At 42.2% G+C, this 21,106-nt stretch overlaps 1 protein-coding gene across 17 annotated transcripts in view; it reads right to left on the minus strand.

Annotated features, from left to right (window-relative positions):
- Positions 1–21,106, minus strand: part of kiaa1217 (KIAA1217 ortholog) — a 151,729-nt gene that overhangs the window by 16,309 nt on the left and 114,314 nt on the right. For 16 of the 17 annotated variants that reach the window (XM_083778251.1, XM_083778249.1, XM_083778246.1 and 13 more), the window contains 6 exons: positions 19,016–19,214; positions 16,206–16,299; positions 6,644–7,455; positions 3,864–3,968; positions 3,259–3,317; positions 771–910 (listed from right to left, as the gene is read on the minus strand). In XM_083778251.1, coding sequence (XP_083634377.1) covers positions 771–910; positions 3,259–3,317; positions 3,864–3,968; positions 6,644–7,455; positions 16,206–16,299; positions 19,016–19,214 — 1,409 coding nt within the window. The remainder of the gene's footprint in view (positions 1–770; positions 911–3,258; positions 3,318–3,863; positions 3,969–6,643; positions 7,456–16,205; positions 16,300–19,015; positions 19,215–21,106) is intronic. The other variant, XM_083778250.1, reaches the window with a different exon arrangement.

Consider the following 21,106-nt stretch of genomic DNA (forward strand, 5'->3'; position numbering starts at 1 on the left):
TACCGTTTATCGTGATAAAACAAAACGCTCACAATAATTGTATCGAAGTGATTTAAATTCATCAGGAAATTGTCATCCGTCGTACACTAGGATGAATTAGCTTTCGTTGAGCTGCAAGTTCAGTACCACTTATATTAAACCCTCAAAACTTGATAAAAACTGTAAAGAACGCATTTGCTACAATCTTATTTCACTCTAGTCTACACAAATCGATTACCAAAAATACCAAAAAATCTACAAGCTCGGCTATTTTTGGCAAACGTTCCCACCAGAATAGGGATGCTGAGGTTCAAGTGGTTAAACAAATGTGGTATTTTAAGTTTTAAGCATATTTCGATTATTGTGATATCATAAATCACAATTATCTTTTTGCCACAATAACCGTCCAATGCAATTTTCTTATGGTCACCTCACATCCCTAGTATCTGGACAGGGACAGATTCACCAACCTGGCCCTGTTCGTATTATTCTTCAGGTATGCCAGTGTGGAAAAATCACTTTTACATAAATATGTAGTTACAAACTACATATCTGGGACAACCCAGCTTTTCACGTAAGAATGGTCAGTGTGTGCTCAGTGAGTGCTCCCCGAGTGCAACGCTCTGAATTTCCAAACGTCATATTTTGTTTTATAGGAAGAAATCCATGATTGGATTTTGATATATATTTTTGACATAAAAATAAAAATAAAACATGCGCAATTTGCGGATGTGATCTAAAAGTGTACAAAACAAACAGACTTTTTAAGCGACGGAACAGAACGTTCTTACCTGAAGTTGTCTCATCTGTTGGAGCTGCAGGCGGAGGTCAGACACATTCCTCTTGCAGTGCATCAGGTTGACCTTCAGGGGGACCGGGCCTCTTTCTAATGGGGCAGCGCTGCTCTTTGGAGCCAAGACAGGGGAACCACCTGATCCCAAAAAGTACAATACAATATATTATATCATTATTATATAATAACAATAATAACATAACGTGAATATAAAATATATATTAGTAAACATTAATATAACGTTAATATGTTAAAACAAGTTCCATTGAGCCAAGCCAGAACACAATAATTAAAAAATAACCATGCTCAGAAAATGGACGTGGCCTACTCATCAAGTGAAACGTTCATGGAGCTATCTATGTAATCTATGAAAAAGTTTCATCTGGAACACAATTGTATACAATATGTAGTTGGGGTTTTTTTTGGGGGGGGGGGTCCCTGCTTCATCTCTCTCTTAGCTAAGGGGACCTTTGCCTGAAAAACGTTGGAAGACCCCTGGTCTATGAGTTATTATATAGTGCATGTCTTCTAACATATTCGCCCCAGGCTGGCCTAGACTTAATGTTCCCCTTCCTAATGTTTAGAAATGAGGGCCTTGTGCTTTCTGTGGCGTCTACTTTGCCCACCACTGCAGCAGCAGACAGCCACTTATGCTGCCTGGCTGGCAGCACCTCTGAAATGAACGGCCGTCCGCCTGGCCTCCGTGTTTCAATCAGAGCAACATGTGTGCAAAAGGTTTAAATTTAATGAAGTCTGTTGGTTTCCATGGTTTTAAACTTTAAAACCATGGAAACCAACAGACTTCATGTTTTGTGTGGTGTGGGTCAGAGTGACTCACAAGGTTGCCGGTAACACTTAATTTGACTCAATTAACTTTGAAAAGCCTTGCATACATGGTGAATGATTATGATATTGCCTCAAAACCATAGACTGTAAAAAACAATATGGACCAAGCGTTCTCCGGGTCTGATATGGACGTAAAATGAAGCCTGTCAGTCCTTGAATTGTAAATCGCCATCTTTCTAGATCCGTTTGGGACCAGCTGAGCCATTGGCTGGCCCAGACAACGAGGCGGGACTTCCCCCCTTCTTCTTCGTTGGTTTTTATTTTGACTCGATTGGGTGGGGGATCCCGTTCATAGACTGTAACGGTAGCCACGCCCCTCAGAACATACGCAACTTTATGGTCATCTTTTTAATAAATGGGACCATCATTTTCCAAAAAGAATATTATGACATTAGAAATGGGACTTTAAATTAGTGACTGGAAGCAGAAAGTATTCATGACCATGTTTATTAATGTAATACAGTCTAGGTGAAGTTGGGCCCAAATACATGGATCTCTATGGAGCTATGGGGTTTTTTGAGCCCAATGACAGCGCCACAACAGGCCATTATATGAATTTTCAGGAAATCCCGATTTCCTTCACAAAATATCTGTCTGACTGCCCCCCTGCTCAAAACGGACAAGCCGAATCCAAATCCTTATTACCGGTACTCCTTTCGATATTTTCCATTTTATACCAGTTTTACACACTGGCACATTCACTATATTCAGAGGTAGTAACTTTCCCATTACTAATGAGGACTGTCCTGAACTAAGCTGACCGAGGCAACCCCAGTCCCCATTGTGTATGCTAACCATTAAGTCCACCGGCAGGGACAAAGTACCTGTCGAGAGAATGTTTCTCTAGTGTGCTCTCTAAATACTCGCCCAGCAGTGGGGTGTAAAGAGAGAAAATACCTTTGTCTTAGTAATCCCCAAAGTCTACCTTAACACGGGTGACAGCTGACAGCTAGACAGCTGCACGGACCTGAAGTGCAGGTTAGCGTTTTTGCATAGGGGGTTCCTGTGTGACTACTACTCAGGAACAAGATATCCATCAATGGAAGTAACGTAGCGTAGACTAGAGTGGTTACAATGAGCCAGCGTTTCGGATCACATGGGAGTGAGCACAGCCAATTCCTTGTGATCTGCGAACGTGATACCAATGAGGCAGCCGATACAGATCAGACTAGCATAAAATCCTCTCCTGCTTTGGAGATTCATCCGAGAACATTTGCATGGGCAATTCCGTCTGAACCACATGAAGGAATCCATCAAAAGACATGAGATTACATTTTTGAGAAGCATCAATAATATTCAGTTTTCATTCTACCACTGTTGAGATTGCATTTTCTTCCTATCATACACATCTGCCCACAGACCACTGCAGAGATGAGATTGAATTGCTGAATCATCTTGGCAGACTAGAGAGGTAATCCTTCTGCCTTGTTTTAGATGGAGCTTCCGGGGGTTGTGTTAGCTTAACTCCCTTTAACTTGAATGTTATGTATCAAAGAGGGGGGATTACGAACCGGTCACAAGCACCGAGGCACAGACTTTGTTTTTGTCTCTGGGGCAGCGCAGCGCACATGGCAGACTGTGCTGATGGATGGTAAATGTCTGGGCTTTATGATTTAGTTGAGAACAACAAAGACACTGACCTGAGCTGTGTGCGCTGTGGGCACTGTGGGCTGGGGATGATGTCTTCGGTGGTCTGTCACTGAACCCCAGAGAGAGAGAGAGAGAGTTTCATCAATGCAGGGTTTTAACACACAACAAAACACTTTGACAGAGACTGATTGATTAGAGTTAAGTTAATATTAGTACAAAACGAACACATTCGAGTATGATGAGAAAAAGACTGACAGAGAGGTTAAAATGATGTTAGCAAGTTTTACAACTTTGCACATTCACCAAGTCAGTTTGAGAGATAACCATTTTCATTCTAATATTCACATAGTGTTTCCCAGACTGTTGCTCAAGCAAACCGTGTTAGCCTGATGTCTCAGTGGAGCAGCTTCAAATGCACAGTTAAGTTGCAGCCAGATAAATCATAAAAGATGGCATTTGAGCCACTATATCAGACCACTGTCCGCCCAGCAGTATTTCCTACTCACCGCATGGTATTTAACCTGGATGTGTCATATGGCCGTACTAATAGAGACACGGTTACCTTTCACAACCGTGTCTGGAATCTGGATAGCCAGATTTGTCATTTGAAACTCAAATTCCCTTGATGCCTCACTGGTCTTCTCGCCTTGCTTACCTGAGAAGTTCCTTGGAGCCACTACTGTTTGGCCCCTTTAAAAGTGCATGCTGAACAAGGCCAGTCAAGCTGGCAATCTGTTTCTCCATAGCCTTCATTCGCTCTCTGCAGAAAACATCAGAAAATTATACTTTGAATACTGGGCCCGAGGGTTGCAATCGAACTACCTTAATCAAATATATATATAAAATAAAAAAAGCTATATATTTTTTTTGGGGGGGGGGGTAAATTAGATAACGAAAATAGCAGTTATTTCCGCGATGCAACTCGTTGAGACTGTGAGCTTGTAGATCTGCTATGTTCGCTGTCTAGCACCGTAGAACAGGATTTGTGTGGTTAATCATATAACTAATAGATTTAGGTGAATATAAAATATCAACTGGAATTTTTTTGTGTCGATTATTTGTTTTATATATATATATATATATATGTATTATTATATATATATTTGTTTAACAAATTATCAAAGAAAACTTGCTTCTCGTTTATCAGATTAAGTGGTATCAAAGAAAAAATAAAAATAAAATAATGGATAGTTGCAATGCCAGTGGGCCCTTCTGGGGATTAGACTATCGTTGCTGTTCGGGCAGAAACCTCCTATCTCCATGTTTTAACTTTTGTGTTTTTTCGTAAATTATTATTTCGTAAACTTGATTATACTACAGCGTCACACAAAACCATCCAGAAGCTTGACAAGCGACAGGTTTTGAGCTTGTAGATCTGCTACTTTTGCCATTTTTTTATTTGAATCCTGAAAAGTAAGACTTTTGGACATATGAGGTTTCCAGACTTTCCACCCGACAGAGACGCTATTAGACTAACAATACAATTATTTCAGATGTTTTTTTGTTAGTTTTTTTTAAGCAACTGTGTTGGTCCTAACGTAATGTCAATTTGAATTACCTAACCATAATTCCCATTTTCTTTTGCAGGTGATTTATACTGTGCAGGCGGTTATCACAAATATTATTTCAACAAGTGATTAGGTTCCTGACTCCTGGCTCGGAGTTAAAACTTTGAGAAAAGCCTGCGGTCAAAATAATCGTTTCTAAATTGCAACAGGGCGATTCTATTAAAACTGTTGACTCAGAAAGAGCGGTGGTCTGTCTATTGAAGCGTGCACACTGGCCTCTTTAGGAATCTAAACGGACACAACTAAATGGACGTCAAAACTAGGCTGGGGGCTGTCTGCTGAAATAGGCCCCTGGGGTTAACAAGGCTGGCCAGTCAGGGGTCATACGACCACGGGGGACGTGGTGGTTTTGGCTAAAACAATCGAGTGTGACACGAATTGATAGGTGCCCGGCAGGGAGTGAGTGGAGACAACCTCATCAATTCTCATAACACTCAGCCTTAAGAAAGCTGGTGACCACAGGGCGGGGCGGAGTGGTTGGTGAGCCTCGGGGTTTGGAAATAGTAGCCCCATTGTTTTTTTTTTACCCCATGTCATCAGCTATCCATTGGTGGACCAGGGGGGAGGGGCCAACCGAGGACACATGCAGGAGTGTGATTCTAGCCGTGGTATTTTCATTATCCAGCACAACGGTGAGTCAACTGACACGACAATAAGAAGACTTTGTGCACAGCAATGCCGTGCCTCGGAAAGGCTAACTTTCCTGCAAAGTCTAGATCAGTGGTTCTCAAAGTGGGGTTCAGGGACCCTCAGGGTTCCTTGAAGGGGTTCCAAACGGACCCTTACAGGTCTGTAACTATGAGAGTGGACAAATGGAACCATTTGTTCACTCTCTGAGTTATGGTGGTCCTTGATATATATATATTATATATATATTAAAAATGATCACTTTTATCTTCACAGTAAAATCCTCAGTACACTCTGAGAGTCTACAAAATGGGACCATTCCATTTGGTTCCATCATTACACTCTCAGAGTTACAGACCCGTAAGGGTTCAAGTGGTCCCTGAACCAGTGGCCTACTGACTGACACTATGGCTATGAGAGAAGATAATGGCGTTCAGGAGCGTGTATATTTTGAATGTGAATTGCAGTACTTTCCCACTCAAATTCCTCTCCTATTTTTCCAGACCACACCGGCGTCCATGCCATTCCAGAAGGGTCTTGGGCTGCCCAGGTGGTCTGCCCGATGTCTGTGACTGATTGGGCTGTTTCAAATACCCCATCTGACCTGGTCAATATTTTCTTTTGGTTTTCCTGAGTACGCACGTTCGTTCGCCTTCAGCCCACTCCATTTTAATGTGCTCTGCAGAAACCACACTTGACTGGCTAGTTGGCAAGCATCCTTCCTGTGTTTATGTGCTCTCAGCTCAGTGAGGACCTGCAACGCCAGCCGAGCTACGCTAATGACTGAACGTCCACATGGACAGAAACTACACAGGGCAACTGTTATTACAATGACCAAGTTAAGGAAAATATACAGCGGGAGATGCCATCCTCTTACTGCGTTTCAAAAGGTTAAGGGGCGGTAATAATCAACAGTGTTATCTGTAATGTTGGGATAAAGACGTACTAATAAGCTCCAGAGAAAATAATAATACCTAGACACTTCAGGAGAGACTACCCAAAGAAAATATGCCTATAGGCTGGTTGTATAGGAGCAAAATGAATTCTACTGATCAACAGTTGTGACTAGAGACAGGGCTGGCCATAACGTTGGCCAAGGTGATGGTGATGATGAGACAGAGTCTGAGTTGGGCAATCTTAAAGCATGACAACCCACAGTACAGTTAGGGTGATACTGAGATGCAGAGTTAGTCCATGCTCCCATGCAATGTCGTCTCCCCAGTCCCTCCCCTCCCCTTACCGTGTCTGTGGTTCATTGGCTTGCGGAATGGGTCCTGGCACGTGACCTTGCAGGTCGCCGACAGGTGGAGAAGGTCCCACGTTATTGCGAGGCTTAGCCCCCCCGGCACCCTCCTCCCTTCGGAAGGACTGGCGCACGGGAGAGCAGCGCTCCAGGGGCACCGCGTGAGGTGGCATGCCGTGGGGCGGCCCGCCCTGAATGTCAATCATCCGCATCTCCGTCATCCTGTGAGGGGACGGGGGCGGGGTCTTGGACCCCAGTGTGGGTAGTTGGCTGTTCCTGGATTTCTGCCGGTACAGAGAGGGGTGATCCATGGTGTCCGTGGGGCTGGCGCTATATCCGCCCGACCCCGTGGAGCGGATGGAGGCCCGATGGTAGCCCCCTAGGCCGTGCTCCGGTCCGTCAAGCCCCAGGGGAGGAGGGTGTGGTCCGTGGGCCGAGGCCATTGCCATCCTACCTTCCTGGAGCAGGTACGGATCGGCGTAAAGCGCCTCGTTTCCCCGCGCTAAACTGTGGCTCTTCACGCTAATGTCCTCGTCCGGCTTGACGTCCCGTCTCTCCAGGATGGCGCTGGGACACGGCGAGACGGAGCGCGCCGGAGGGTTGGTGCTGGGCATGCGGTCCCGAGGCATCGTGGCACTAACCGGGACGGCGCCCTGGCGCGGGCCGAAGGGGATCCTGGAGGGGGACGGGGGCATGGAGTGAGGCATGGGGGGAGACATGGAGCCCTGCATGGGATGGTGGGGCGGCGGGCCACTGGGGGGCTGTCTGAGAGGATGAGGGGCCGGGCCGTATATCATCTCTCTGTGCATCTGGAAAAGAACCAAAGCTTCGTTATTGGCCACAGAAACACTGGAACTCAATTTGCGATGACCTTCCTTTCAAAAGTGTTGGAAAATAAATATATTGAAAAACATACAGTGACATCATTAGATTAATTGTTTTACTTTCACCTCTGTTAAGCACAGTGATCTATGAAAGGTGCTATAAACTTGTTGACAGATTAACAAAGCAGTCAATGGAATTAGTCACCAATTAAACACAAACAGGTACCGCCCAAGGTGGTACCATCACAACACTGAGGAAGACCTGTCCGTTGCTCTGCATGTGCATCTAAATAACACTATGTGAAAAGGACATATATTTTGGGCTGGCTGTTTTCTCACTTTTACCACCCAAGGTGTCAAATTCTAGTTTGTTTGTAGGAAAAATCTATATCTCTAGATGATATTTCAGCACAAAAATGATTCTGACCTGGCAAATGAACTAAATGTTTCAAATTCATTCTCTGCCAACTGTCTACTCAGATAAACCAGTAAATATACTCCTGCAGTGCTTACGAGTCTTGACTGTTGATTTCATATCCTGATTTTGGCCCAAAACTAAAACACCAATTTCTTTCTGTTGCTTTTCAACGAAAATATATGGTCTGCCGTTGTTTTCTTAGTAGAGTGGTAATTAGATAGCAAGGATACAACTGCAGTAATATTTATCCAGGCTTTTACAGAAATTCCAGCATGTAATATGATATCACCCTGGCTTCTCTTAAGGATTTATTTTGTAGATAAAAACAAGATCTCTCTGGATAAGAATTAAGTCTACATTTTAGAAAAAGGTTACAGTGATTGAGCATTGCGCATTTCTTAAAAGATTACACAACCCCTGTGAGCTCAATTTACTATCTTGTACATGAAAAGCTGCGGCTTTTCTAAAAACAGTTCACACATGAAATACTGCGTGAGGGATTTCAACTATGCACTTAAGGGCTACAAAAGTAGCTGGTTAATTTGCAGCAGGTCCGTTCAGGAACCTCTCTTTTTATACAGGCAGCTTCACTGGGCAACTGTGCCTCAGGCTGACCACCCATAAAGGACCCTAAAGGGGCTTACTGTATATACAAGGAAGCTAATTAAATATCTGTTCTGGTATAAGTATAGTGTTCTCAATATCCGGCTAGGCGGTAACTCTGCATGGGGTGTCTATAGGTGTTCTAGGTATTTTCGGGGGGTATACCATTATTATTCCCTCCCACACGCACGGTGTGCGCACATGGTCACCGAATGAAATAACCGCTCTAACAACGCTAACAAACTTGTGCCATATCTATTGTTCGGACGCCACATTATCACCTGAAAACGGCTATTGAAGTCCACATGCCCCCAGCCCCTCCTACGTATCAGATATACGCTACCTCAGATGGTTAGTACAGTGTTTCTCAACCTTTTTTGTCCCAGGGCACACTTCACACTTTCACAATCTCGGGGCACACCTAGATATACGGTGTGTGTGTATATACTGTATATATACCGGTGTAGTTAGTAGACAGTATACGATTTTTCTGGGATGGTATACTACGTATAATCGTATATAGAGTACCATGGTAGAATACACCACTGTGTCTAAGCATGTACAGATTGACTGTCACTCAGGTAGTAATTCTACCTGTGGTACTTGTGGTGAGCCACCTGCTGTACAAATTAAGCATGATGGCTTTTGCCATGACTATAAACAATTATCTTGGCCGCAGTCTCTTATCCACTATCTAATCTCGCAGGTCTCTTCCTGTGTGCATTCACCACAGCTGTTTCCTCTAGGCCTTTTGATTTACTGACAGTTACTGAGAGGTGGGAGGGAGGTTTACAAGCATTGTAGCCTATACAGTTCATTTGCAAATGCAGAGATTGAACTTCTTCTAGATTGAATACTTCAAATTCAAATGCTTCTCAGAAATAGGGCGCTGCTTCATTTACATAGAACCGGTGGATGGTACCCTGTGTTAGCCACATTAACCCCGGAGTCACTATTTTTGGCAAATATTAATTAATATTAATTAAATTAATTAATTAAATAATTGCTATTTGTCATATTGTATACTATACAGTACCTAGAGCGTTAAATTTTGTGTGACAACCAGTGGTGGAAAAAAAGTAGAACTAGTAAAACTAGTAAAAGTATAAATACTGTATTAAATGTAGACACACTACAAACTAAATATACTTAAAGTACCCAAAGTAAAAGTACTCATTACGCAGAATGCTCCATTTCATTCGTTTTAAGAAGTTTTAATAAAATCTTTTGAAAATAGATGATCTACATTACAAGCTCAATGCGACAATGCGTTGCATTGTGATCGAGCTTGTAGATGGGCTATTTTCAAATGGCTGAAGTATATGAAGTGGTTAAATGCAGTGTTTCCCAACCTGTGCTCCGCGGCACTTTAGTGTGCCGTTTGATATGTCCAGGTGTGCCGCCTGATTTGACCGAAAGTAACACTTTTCATGGCCTAAAAATCTCGGGGCACACCTAGATATACGGTGTGTATATTAATGCTGGGCCGTTATCGGTGTTAACGTGCTACGTTAACGCGTTAATGTATGTTTTGTAATAATCAAAATCGGCAAACTTTAGTAACTAGTTACTCAACAAATGTAGTGGAGTACAATATTTGGATCTGAGATGTAGAGGAGTAGTAAGTAAAAATATTGAAATGTGTTAGTACTCCAGTAAAATAAAACAAAACACCTCAAAACTGTGCAGTACTTGAGTACATGTACTTGTTACTTAACACCACTGGTGACAACATCGCAACAATTTTCACATGCGGGGCACAACATAAGACACCTTCCGTTCTGTAGTCTCAAACAAATAAACTATTGTTCTTCACAGGTATGATACTACATGACTCATAGACATTATGGCTTGAGCAGCAAAAAGCCTAAAGACAGGACAGGAGTTCAGCCTCAAATGATGCAACTGCATGCCATAGCTTTGAACAAAACACTTCTTGTCATGTCTAGGCTGTGTGTGTGCATGCTAACGCTAGTTGCAGATCAACAGCTTTGTTATAGCAACAAAGACTGTCTTGGCTGTGGGAACTGAGGACAAAAAGAAGGTAATTAGCTGAAAGCACACCATCTATAAATATGTTAGCAACAAATTGGTTTAAAAAACTAAAAAAGCAATAAACAAAACCTGCAGGAAATAAGTGAGTGGGACAATGCTGGGCTGTTTGCCTAGTGAGATTACGAGGAGCGGTGCAGCGGTTAATCAAATTAATCAATTTGATTGAGTATTTTAAAAATAATCTTTTAACCCATTCTGACCTGAGATCAGATTCTAAAAATGTCTATTACATCCTGACAGTTTCATTATTAACCCATTCTGACCTGAGATCAGATTCTAAAAGTGTCTTTGATTTTTCAAAAATAGCAGACCTACAAGCTCGTATCGCGCCACTCGGTGGCGCGATATGAGCTTGTAGATCTGCTATTTTTAAATAGCTAAAGCACAACATGATGCCGACACCAAAATGGGTGCCCGGTCAGAATGGGTTAACTAAATAATAGGTTTTCACACATTTGTGTGACAACTGTACAATGGTGTATACAATCTGACTTAAAGGTATATTCAGTGATTTCACTTAATTCAAATATCACTTATTTTTTTGTTTTGTTGTGATAATCCTCTCTACTATAGAGTGTGCTGACCATATAAGGAGTTCCTCCCTGTCCCCAGTTAACCCCTGGGGGTCAAAAAACCTTAGGTTTCGTTTTTGGCTCTCTATCCTGATTGGATGAAAGGCTTAGGTCCCAGCCAAAAACGAAACCTAAGGTTTTTTGAGTGAAATCACTGAATATACCTTTAAGTGGTTAATGAGACTACTGATTTAGTCCATTATAAAGAATCTATTCCCTGATTCCCTGAGATATACAGTATATTTGAACAAAATCCCCCAAAACGCGCTTCTCGAATATCCGATTAATCGAAAAGGTAAATCTGTCTAATAATTGTCAGCCCTATTCATGGGTCCACGATAGTCCATAACGTCCAGCACCCTCCATGAATACAATACACAGGACCAGAATGGAAACAAGCCCTTGGGCTTTTTGTCTTATCCTTTTAGCACCATTGTATAATCGTACCACTGTACTATTTGCAAACTGTTAATAAATTATTCAATCGATCAATCAATCAATCAATCAGTCAATCAATCAATCAATCAATCTCATGAGAACAAATGGCTTGCGTCTACAATTATCAGCTGTCTATCACAAACGGACCTCCCAAAAAAAATAAAAAATAAAAATGCACCCTTGTAGGGACCAAACTTTACTTGTACATTGTGACGACTTCAAAAGGAAGCGGTCTGGCCTGGGCCGTGGCTCAGCGGTCCAGGCACCTTGGCTGGTAATCCAGTCTGGCAACGAGTTCGACTCCCAAATTAATCCCGACGGCCTTTACTGCAAGTCACCCCCCCATCTCTCTCCCCATTTCCTGTCAGCCTACTGTCTGTCCCTCCATAAAGAAATATAAAATAAAGGCGAAAGCCACAAAAAAAACATTAAAAAAACCAACGTTTGTCTTATTAACAAAATGGAAGCGCACTTAAAAGTAAACAAATTGATGAAGATGTGAGGTAAATGTGTACCAGTGTTGAGAGAGAACATTTGGTTTCAGTTTGGCTCATGTGGACTTTTTAAAAGGATGCTCTCTCTCTCTCTCTCTCTCTCTCTCTGCTAGTTCTCTTAAGCTTCCAATAATGGGGCCAGCATGTCTGCCTGGTGGGATCAAGTGAAAATCGCAGAGTCAATCTCTGAGAGCTGGAGAGAGGTTGTGACACTGTTTTTTATGAGGTTAGACTAGAGTCACATCACCACAGCCCGACTATACTATACTTTACTGATGATAATGCACTGTGATGCATGCTGTGGAAAACCTACATAACAGTAGCGTGAGTAGACACAGAAAGACTTAAGACAATGGTGTCAGTCAGTGTGACAGATTGGGTAACCTGTTCATAGTTTTTCATTTGTGTGCTCTTGTTTATAGTTTTGCTGGTTATTACAGTTTTTACTGTGGTGGCTTTTACTATGGTATTTACCCGTTTACTGTACATAATCATTATCCTGTCTGTACTCTGGGCCGGGCCAAATTAATTTCCCTTGTGGAAAATTAAGGACGTCTCAGTTCTGTGACTGTGGCATTCACGTGTCATGTTAACACTTGTTGTGTACTGTATCTACACAGTATGTCGAGTGACACAACATACTACAAATTAGTTATGGAAGACATTGGAGAAGATAAAACTATTGCTCTGAGCGCAAGGCACGCCTGTGCTTGATAGCATCGTAACAGCGAGTGAACACTGTGCGAGTAATGCGTATTTGGATCTGACCATCAAACACAGGAGAGAGGATAAAAACAAAAACAAAAAAACAACTAAAGTGGATTATCCAGAAGGGAACAGCTCCGTCAAAGAGATTAAGTCAATTGTCGGCTGTGTTTACAAAACACTGACTGCACTGCTGTGGACGCCAAAAATAGAGGCGGAATTTTATTTCCGTGTTTTCAGAGAACAAGGCAAGTGTATCATACCAAACAGAAGATAGCGCTGCAGTGTATCATACCAAACAGAAGATAGCGCTGCAGTGAATGCGCTACCAGAACAGCGACTCTCAAACATTTTAATTTTCAAGAACCCTGAAATTGAAATGTATATGAACACGGACATGAGAGTAAGTATCTGCAAACGCAGAAGGCCTGCATACGCCAGATTAGATGAAACTCTTTATGTGCAGGGCTCAATAATGTAATAGAAATGAAGAAATAGCCAGAACACAATACATGTCCTCAATGTTGTGACGACGCTGAGGAAGACCTACTGTATCAGGTCGGGGGATTTTTTTTTTTTCCAGGGCACCAATGGCACCATTGTTCAAAATGTTTTTTACCAGGGCACCACCATTGTTCAAAATGTTTTTTACCAGGGCACCACCATTGTTCAAAATGTTTAGAAAATCTACAAATTCGCTTTAAAGTGTATTTAAGTGGTAGCTATAGGCTGGTTGTAGGAGTGAAATACATTCTACTGATTAAACAACCTGTTCCACAGACCAAACCAGAGCATTCATTTAAACCGGCCAGGGGTCCATTTTCTACACTCAAGAGTTAAAGAAACACTCACGCAATTGACTGTGTATATTCTCTGCACCATCTGGCCTGGCCTGAATCAGATGTGTTGTTCTAAACCACATCAATAAAAGCGGTAACTGTGACTACCATTTTGAACCTGATCTAGGGGCAAAGCCATGCTTTCAAAACAAGGGTACAAGTAAAAGCCCAAACACACACACACACACACACACACACACACACACACACACACACACAGCGGTGTTTGAACAGGTGCACAGGTCATCAGGTTATAGCATTTGCCCATTTTCCTTGAGTGCAATGGTTTTGGATTTCACGATTAAAAGAGGTCGGTCACCAACAACATACAGTAACACACAGAGAGAGCTTTTTTCATTTGTCATTCTCTCTCTCTCTCTCTCTCTCTCTCTCTCTACCCCCCCAAAAAAGACAAGCTGCACTCAAAGCTTAGCATTTGAGTAAGCTTTGATGGCACCGCTTTGGTAACACAGTTATCGTGTGAACGTGTCTGTATCTATGTGTTCGTAGTGTTATATAACTTATTGTCGCTGTTGGGAAGATACCTTGTATACATTTTTTTAATGTTTCTTTCCCCTGTGCATTTATGCCCTACTTGCCTAATTCATCGTACAAGAGTGTCTACAACAAGCTCACAACGTGTCACAATGTATGTATTATTTATTGTTTAAGTTAAGTGGTTAAGTCTACCTGTGGGTTTTATAACCATGAAAACCATGACAAATGTTATAACAAAATGTTATAACTAAATAATAACTACAATGGAATTTTTGGACTATCATTGTATAGATAGGGCTGTTTGTGTTTGAGTGATTTAGCCAAATTAAACCAAACACTAAATCTTAGAAAGAACTAAAAAAAGACTAATCTTCTGAATTAGCGCGATACATAATTAATATACTGTACCGTACACACCCCCCAACCAGAACCTACGATATAAATGTTACCTATATTTGCCCAGAGTAAAGTCTACAGTGACGGTATAAAACACTAGACCCCTATATAACACCAAGTTAAAAATTTACAAGTGTATTCAAGACATCACACTTCTGCGTTGTAGCTGCCTATAGATTGCACAATGTACGCATATCTATTCACCTTTACTTGTCTCACTGAGATGAGATGATGAGATGAGATTCAATTTATTGTCAATGTACAGTACAGCGAAAAGTATTTTCGCATCTCACCAATGGTCTCACCAATGTCAGTAAGGAGGATACATTATTTACAGTAGTACAGTAGTAGCAGTAGTAGCAGTCATTTAAATAAATAAATAAATAAATAATGATATGAGAGCAGAAGAAAAACATGATCTGTCCATATTGCAAGTAGCCCCTGCAAGTAATTCACTGACGGCACATTGCCTCACAACACCTGTTCTAAAAATAGAGGTGTAAATTAAGTTCTCCCTGAAAACTCACACTCCAGTGCATGGGGCCCAATTCATTGTCGTCATCCACACTGTCAAATTAATGCCGTTAAGGGCACCCCAACACCAAACCATGTCATTCGCCTTCACCAATTTTGACTTGGTCTGTCACCATCTATTATAATTTCTCTTCCACCTCTCCCCTTACATACACGGCAACAGGCTTAAATAACACTTTCTCATCTCAAAGAATTAAGAGTAATGCTGCAATGCTGTGGCATGCAGAGAGAAGCCTAAAGAGTCGGACAGATTACATAGAGATAGAGAGAGAGGTCACTTGACCAGAAAGCTTTTGGGCAGAAACACATGAGGAATGAGCTCTTTGGAGCTTTAATTTCATTACATCATCAGGACATTAACATGGTACTCTGGTATCAGATGAAGAGAGATAGAAAGAGAGAGGAAGAGTGAGAGAGAGCGAGAGACAGAGAGAGAGGGGGGGGGGGATTAAAGGAGTGGACATAAAAGAATCCTGCAAATTGGGCCCAATCGTTGCCCCCAACAAATCCACACCAGAGCGTGCATACATGCGTGCACAGCCCAGTCATAGGCCCCTGAAATGGGGCTGGCAGAACAATGGAAGACCCACTCTAAATAGATTTGGAAGAGGCAGGGGGGCATTCCTTCAGTCCGACGTCGACAGGACACAAGGAGTATCAGAAGGACCGGAGGCCGGGCCTCTCCAACCGGACTATTCATGTCACAAACAAGAGATGTCACCTTGGACTACACCAGCTGCAACTCATAAACCACTGTCACTATGTCAATACAGTACTACTGCATCATCAAAGGTACTGGATTTCATTTATTATTATTTCTATTATACAAATATAATTTATTTATTTAGTGCTTTATGTTATTTGGGCTTAATTTAAATAGCAAAGCACAGAAAGAAGGAACAAAGTGCAACACACACAGGTCCTAATCCGGGACTTGAACCGGTGACACTGTGATTATACAGTGTGGTCAGAACTTTGTGTGCTGATTCAGCGCACAAACTGGCTGAGCCGTTATTCTTAGAGACCAATGTCCATATGCCACCGTGTCCTCATAAAATGTGAATATGAATCATAAAGCTATACTATTCATGAACGTACATTAGGTTCATTGACTACTGTCCATGAGTTCACTCTCTCAGATCAGCCGCACTCGGTCGAGTGGGTTTTTCAGTGCAATACTCACTCTGGCATCACCGTTGGTGGGTCTGGGCCCGTGGCTGAAGGCCTGCGCAGGGTCTTTGTGGTACACCTTCAGGCAGGAGTGGTCTGTGATGTTCCTGTAAGGGGAAGAGACGTGCAGAGGTAAGAAGGCTGCCCAGGCGTCCCCGTCCGAGTGTGGCCTGTCCCGTCTGAGTCTAGCTCTCCCCAGCAGACCAGCCAGGGGCTTGTAGTCTGACAAGGGCGGCTCATATAACGTCCATCTCCTGTTGTACGACATTGTCTCGTATTGAAATAGGACTCAGACGTGGAAGATAATAATATCCTGTAATGCCATATTTGCAACCGTGTGGCTGTTAGCACGCAAACGACCGCCTCGTCGTTTCTCTTCCACTCTGCTTGTGTTGGCGTTCCCTCCCGTGCCTACCGTCCTACTGCACACGAGTCACGGGGCGGCTTTTACAGCCCTGATAAAAATGGAGAATTAGTCACAAAGTACACACGGGCCACAGGGCAAGAACACTGGATAGATAGGAGCGAGACGGCAAGCTTTATTTATATAGTGTAGCTGCTATACCTATTCTGCAATTATTTATTTTGGGACCCCAATGGAATTACGTCTTCTGTGCTTTTTGTGCTATCTGGATAATTATACTGTACTACGCACCTTGGTGAATTCATCATGAATTTATCAAATAAATCATGATAAGCCATCTAGTAATAATAGTCATCATCATCGTCTTCATCATCATTCTGTTTATTCATACTGTAGGTGCATCACATGTAGGAGTCAACAAGTAATGTACTTTGACATGGACTATTAAAATAACACACTCCCCTATACTGCCGGGAAGCTCGCAAATATTAAACTTTTAAACTACCAGCAGTCATTATAACTGTGAAATGAATCAATACTCAGCAACTGTATGGCCCACTTCTCGACAAAAATGTTAGCAGACAGTGTTTTAGGTTTAAATAGGTGAACTATGGGTCGCTTCCAGTTAAGCTGCCATTAATCTTGAGCACTGTCTCCACTCCCTTCGAAGCAACTAAGCAACGTTCATAAGTCAAATTAAGTCACGTCAAATATAGCACATTTAAAAAGAATAGCAGCTGATCCTAAGTGCTTTCCAATCAAGGACGACCAGTGACCACATGATAGTTATAACTAATAATTAAAAAAAACAATTTAAAAGCGACAAATTCACAGTAAACTGATTTTTTTTTAATCTACAAACCCCCACCACACGTACTGTATAAACTGTACTTTTTGGCCACCGGAGGAAAAATATTCTCTATGAGGCAATTCTCTGGGCAATATCGGTAGAAGGCGCAGTGGAGTAACTAAAAGTATTTTTTTCCCGGTGGAAACAAAATCCCCTTTTGGCCAAAAAGTACAGTTTATACGTGTGGTGGGGGGCTCAGAGTGCGTCCACTAAGGAAAGTAGGCTTTCTAATGACACAACCCGCCTTTGTTTTGGTGAGTAGCAAAAACGTTATTTTTATTTACGCTAAAGAGGAGAGGCTGGTCTGCATTCATGCGAGCGGCGGAAGTTGAGACTAACATAGCTCTAAATGCAACGCATTAGAGCTATGGATCTAATGCGGAATCCATGGCCCATATAGGTCATAGGCGACAGCAACTCGGTGACACATGCAGACACAGACAATTTGAGCGCAATGTAAGATGCCTGTACTGTGCAGTTTGTTTTGATAAAAACCTACCGGTTTAGCTCTCCATTTCCAAAAGGACTTTTTTACCCTATGAGGAACAAGCATGGAGGAAAATGAAGACCTTTCTTGGCCTATGTCACTTCCTGTGCATAGAGAGAGCTACGGCAGGAAGGATCTTGGGAGAGGAAAGAGGAAGGCTGCTTTGTAGCACAAGAGGATCTTGGGAAGGGAGGGGAGTTAACAATATGTTGGGAGGGTGAACCTTGGATGACCTACAGTAGCAAACGACTACTGGGAAAAGTGCACTTCCTTGTTCCCCAGTATTTCATCCCCGTCTGTCACGGTCACTCTCTGTCTGACATATAGTCTCTCAAGCCAGACCACTGTCTGTGTACATACAGTATTTATTTATCCCCGTCTGTCACGGTCACTCTCTGTCTGACATATAGTCTCTCAAGCCAGACCACTGTCTGTGTACATACAGTATTTATTTATCCCCGTCTGTCACGGTCACTCTCTGTCTGACATATAGTCTCTCAAACCAGACCACTGTCTGCGTAGGCCTACATACAGTAGGGTCTGGATCTACACCTCCCTGAGAAAGCTGTGAACGGATGCCGTCATCTGTTCACCATTTCCGTTCACAAACATATATTTTAAAATACATTTTGGAATTTCCATTTCCGCTAAGCAGCATTTACGTAGGACAAATTTTGATTTACAGTAGGAAAAACTCACGCTACTGCAAAGACGAAACGGAAGTGTGGGGAGGTGGGGCAACCGCTTTACGACGTTCTCATTTTCTCAGTTTCATTTTCAATCATTGGACAATCATGTTGAGACCGACGGTCAAGATACTATCTGTCATGTAACCATCTGGATAAGAACAAGGGATATGACGATGGCTCAAGGGTGGAGATTTTGATCCTGGGCTCCCCAGAGTTAGTGTCGAAGTGGCCTTTGAGCAAGTCACTGAACCCCTAATTGCTCCCGATTAGCAGGTTGGTACCATGCATGGTTGTGTGTGAATGGGTGAATGTAATGCACAATCTATGTAAAGCCCCATGGATTAAGGCTCTAGTATATAAATGCACCATTCACCATTTAAAGAACCAAGGGCTCACAGCCTCACACACACACACACACTGTGCCTAGTCTTACCTGACATCGGTGAGCTCGTAGTACATGTTCCTCATGTCGTCCTTGACGTAGACGGCGACGTTGGGCGACTCCAGCATCTTCATGGTGAGCTGCTGCGGGAAGGCACCGACGAACAGTGCTCGCACCGTGTCGCCGCTGGTGATCTCGTTGGGCATGCGGATCTGCTTGGTCTCGTCGCCGTACTGCAGGTACAGAACACCTATACGCACGCACAGAGATACGATAGCCCATTAAGACCTGAGGCACATTCCTTTTTTCTTCTTTTTTTAAAGGGATTGTGACATTTAAAAAAAGGTTTTGGAATTGTTCTTATTTTTTTTTAGGTTTTCTAATCTCAATTGCACCCAAAAAACATGAACTTTTAACATTCAGTAGATTTTCTGTGATCTTGGGTTTTCTGGCTCAAACAGGTGCTCTGATTTTCCTGCTGTTTGTGATGTAAGATCCTGCAAATCCCATATATGTCAATGGGATTTGCCAGCAGATGTCACTGTTTTCACTGTGTTGCCTGTTTTCATTGTAGCTCAAAAGGCTTCCAAACCCCAAAGAAAACTTCAGACCACAGAAAATCCACTGAATGTTCAAAGTTCAGGTTTTTTGGGTGTAATTGAGGTCATAAAACCTAAAATAAAAAATAAAAGTAAAAATAAATGAAAATGAATGTCATAAAACCTTTAAGATATTTTTCTGCCTCTATTTATAGATTACAGTGTGGATAGACAGGAAACAGGGGGGGAGAGACAGGAACAGGGAGAGACATGCAGCAAAGATCGTCAAGAGAGGGACTCGAACCCACGATGCACTGCCAGGCCGCTTATGTGCCTCGGCGCCTGGACCGCTTGACCGCTTGGCCGCTTGGCCGCTTGGCCTCAGGTTGGCCACGGCCAACCTGAGGCTGATTCTACAAAATGCCAAGATTTTTCAAAAATTATCAAAACAATCACACCCGTGTGAACTGAGTGGTGCAACTCCCCTCCCCTCCTCCCCCCTCTCCCCTCTCTCTCTCATTAGCAGGCAACAGTGCAGCACTAATACTATCTCTCTCTCTCTGTTTCTGGCACAACAGCGCCCCTACTGGTACTCATAGTCATATACTGGTGCTCAGATACACATAGGTGAACACGGACATTGCTGTTCCTCGGAGTGGTTGCACCACTCAATAGCAGATGTACAAGGACGCAGTGCGGCACGAAGTGACGGGCTGTGCAGCTTGTAGATCTGATATTTTTGAATAGCCAATGCAAAAATCGAAAGTGACACAGATGCTCACCCGGTTTTAATGGGATAAACCAGTTGTTTGCAAACATTTTCGTGTCAAGACTTTATAATAATAAAATGTTGTGAGGCACTTTTCAAAAACAAATTTACAAAGTGCTTCATAGATAGAAAGAAACACAAGCAAAGTGTGGAAAAATGAAAGAAATACTGTATGTATACACTGTATGTAAATACTGTACAGTATGTTCAATCCGATAATAGGAAAATTTTATATTCCAATTTGTTCACATTTGAAGTCTTCAAGATTCTGATTCCGCCCCATATGGCTATTTTTGGAGTGCCATCAGATTTTGAACTTCTAACCCAGAAACAGTCTAATATGGTAGCATTTGCCACACTGATAGCAAGACGTAGAATATTGTTGGGATGGAAATCCCCAACTTCCCCTTCTATAGCTATGTGGCTTAAGGATATTATGGGATTTTTAAAATTGGAAAAAATAAAGTTTACAATTAGAGGTTCAACAGAAAGGTTATTTTCTAGCTGGCAACCATTTATTACCTACTTTGAGAATCTGAGAGTACTTCCGACAGACTAATTGAATCAATACTATGTGTGTTTTTCGCATTCTCATAATGATAGAACTGTGTATAGAGGGTGATATATGACAACGTTCTGAACACAATCTTTTCCGACATAACTTGTGACTGACTATCTCTTGAACTCGAATAACCCAACTCATAATTGTATTTGTTTTATTTTATTTTATTTTATTTTTTGTTATTTATCTTGTTTTTGTTATCTGTGCTTAAATTATTATTTTTGTATCCTACTGTTTATATCATATGTCTGTATGTATGTTTGTTTTTTAAT

The sequence above is a fragment of the Protomyctophum parallelum genome (assembly GCF_964188405.1).
Source record: "Protomyctophum parallelum genome assembly, chromosome: 12".
In the NCBI taxonomy this organism is placed as follows: Eukaryota; Metazoa; Chordata; class Actinopteri; order Myctophiformes; family Myctophidae; genus Protomyctophum; species Protomyctophum parallelum.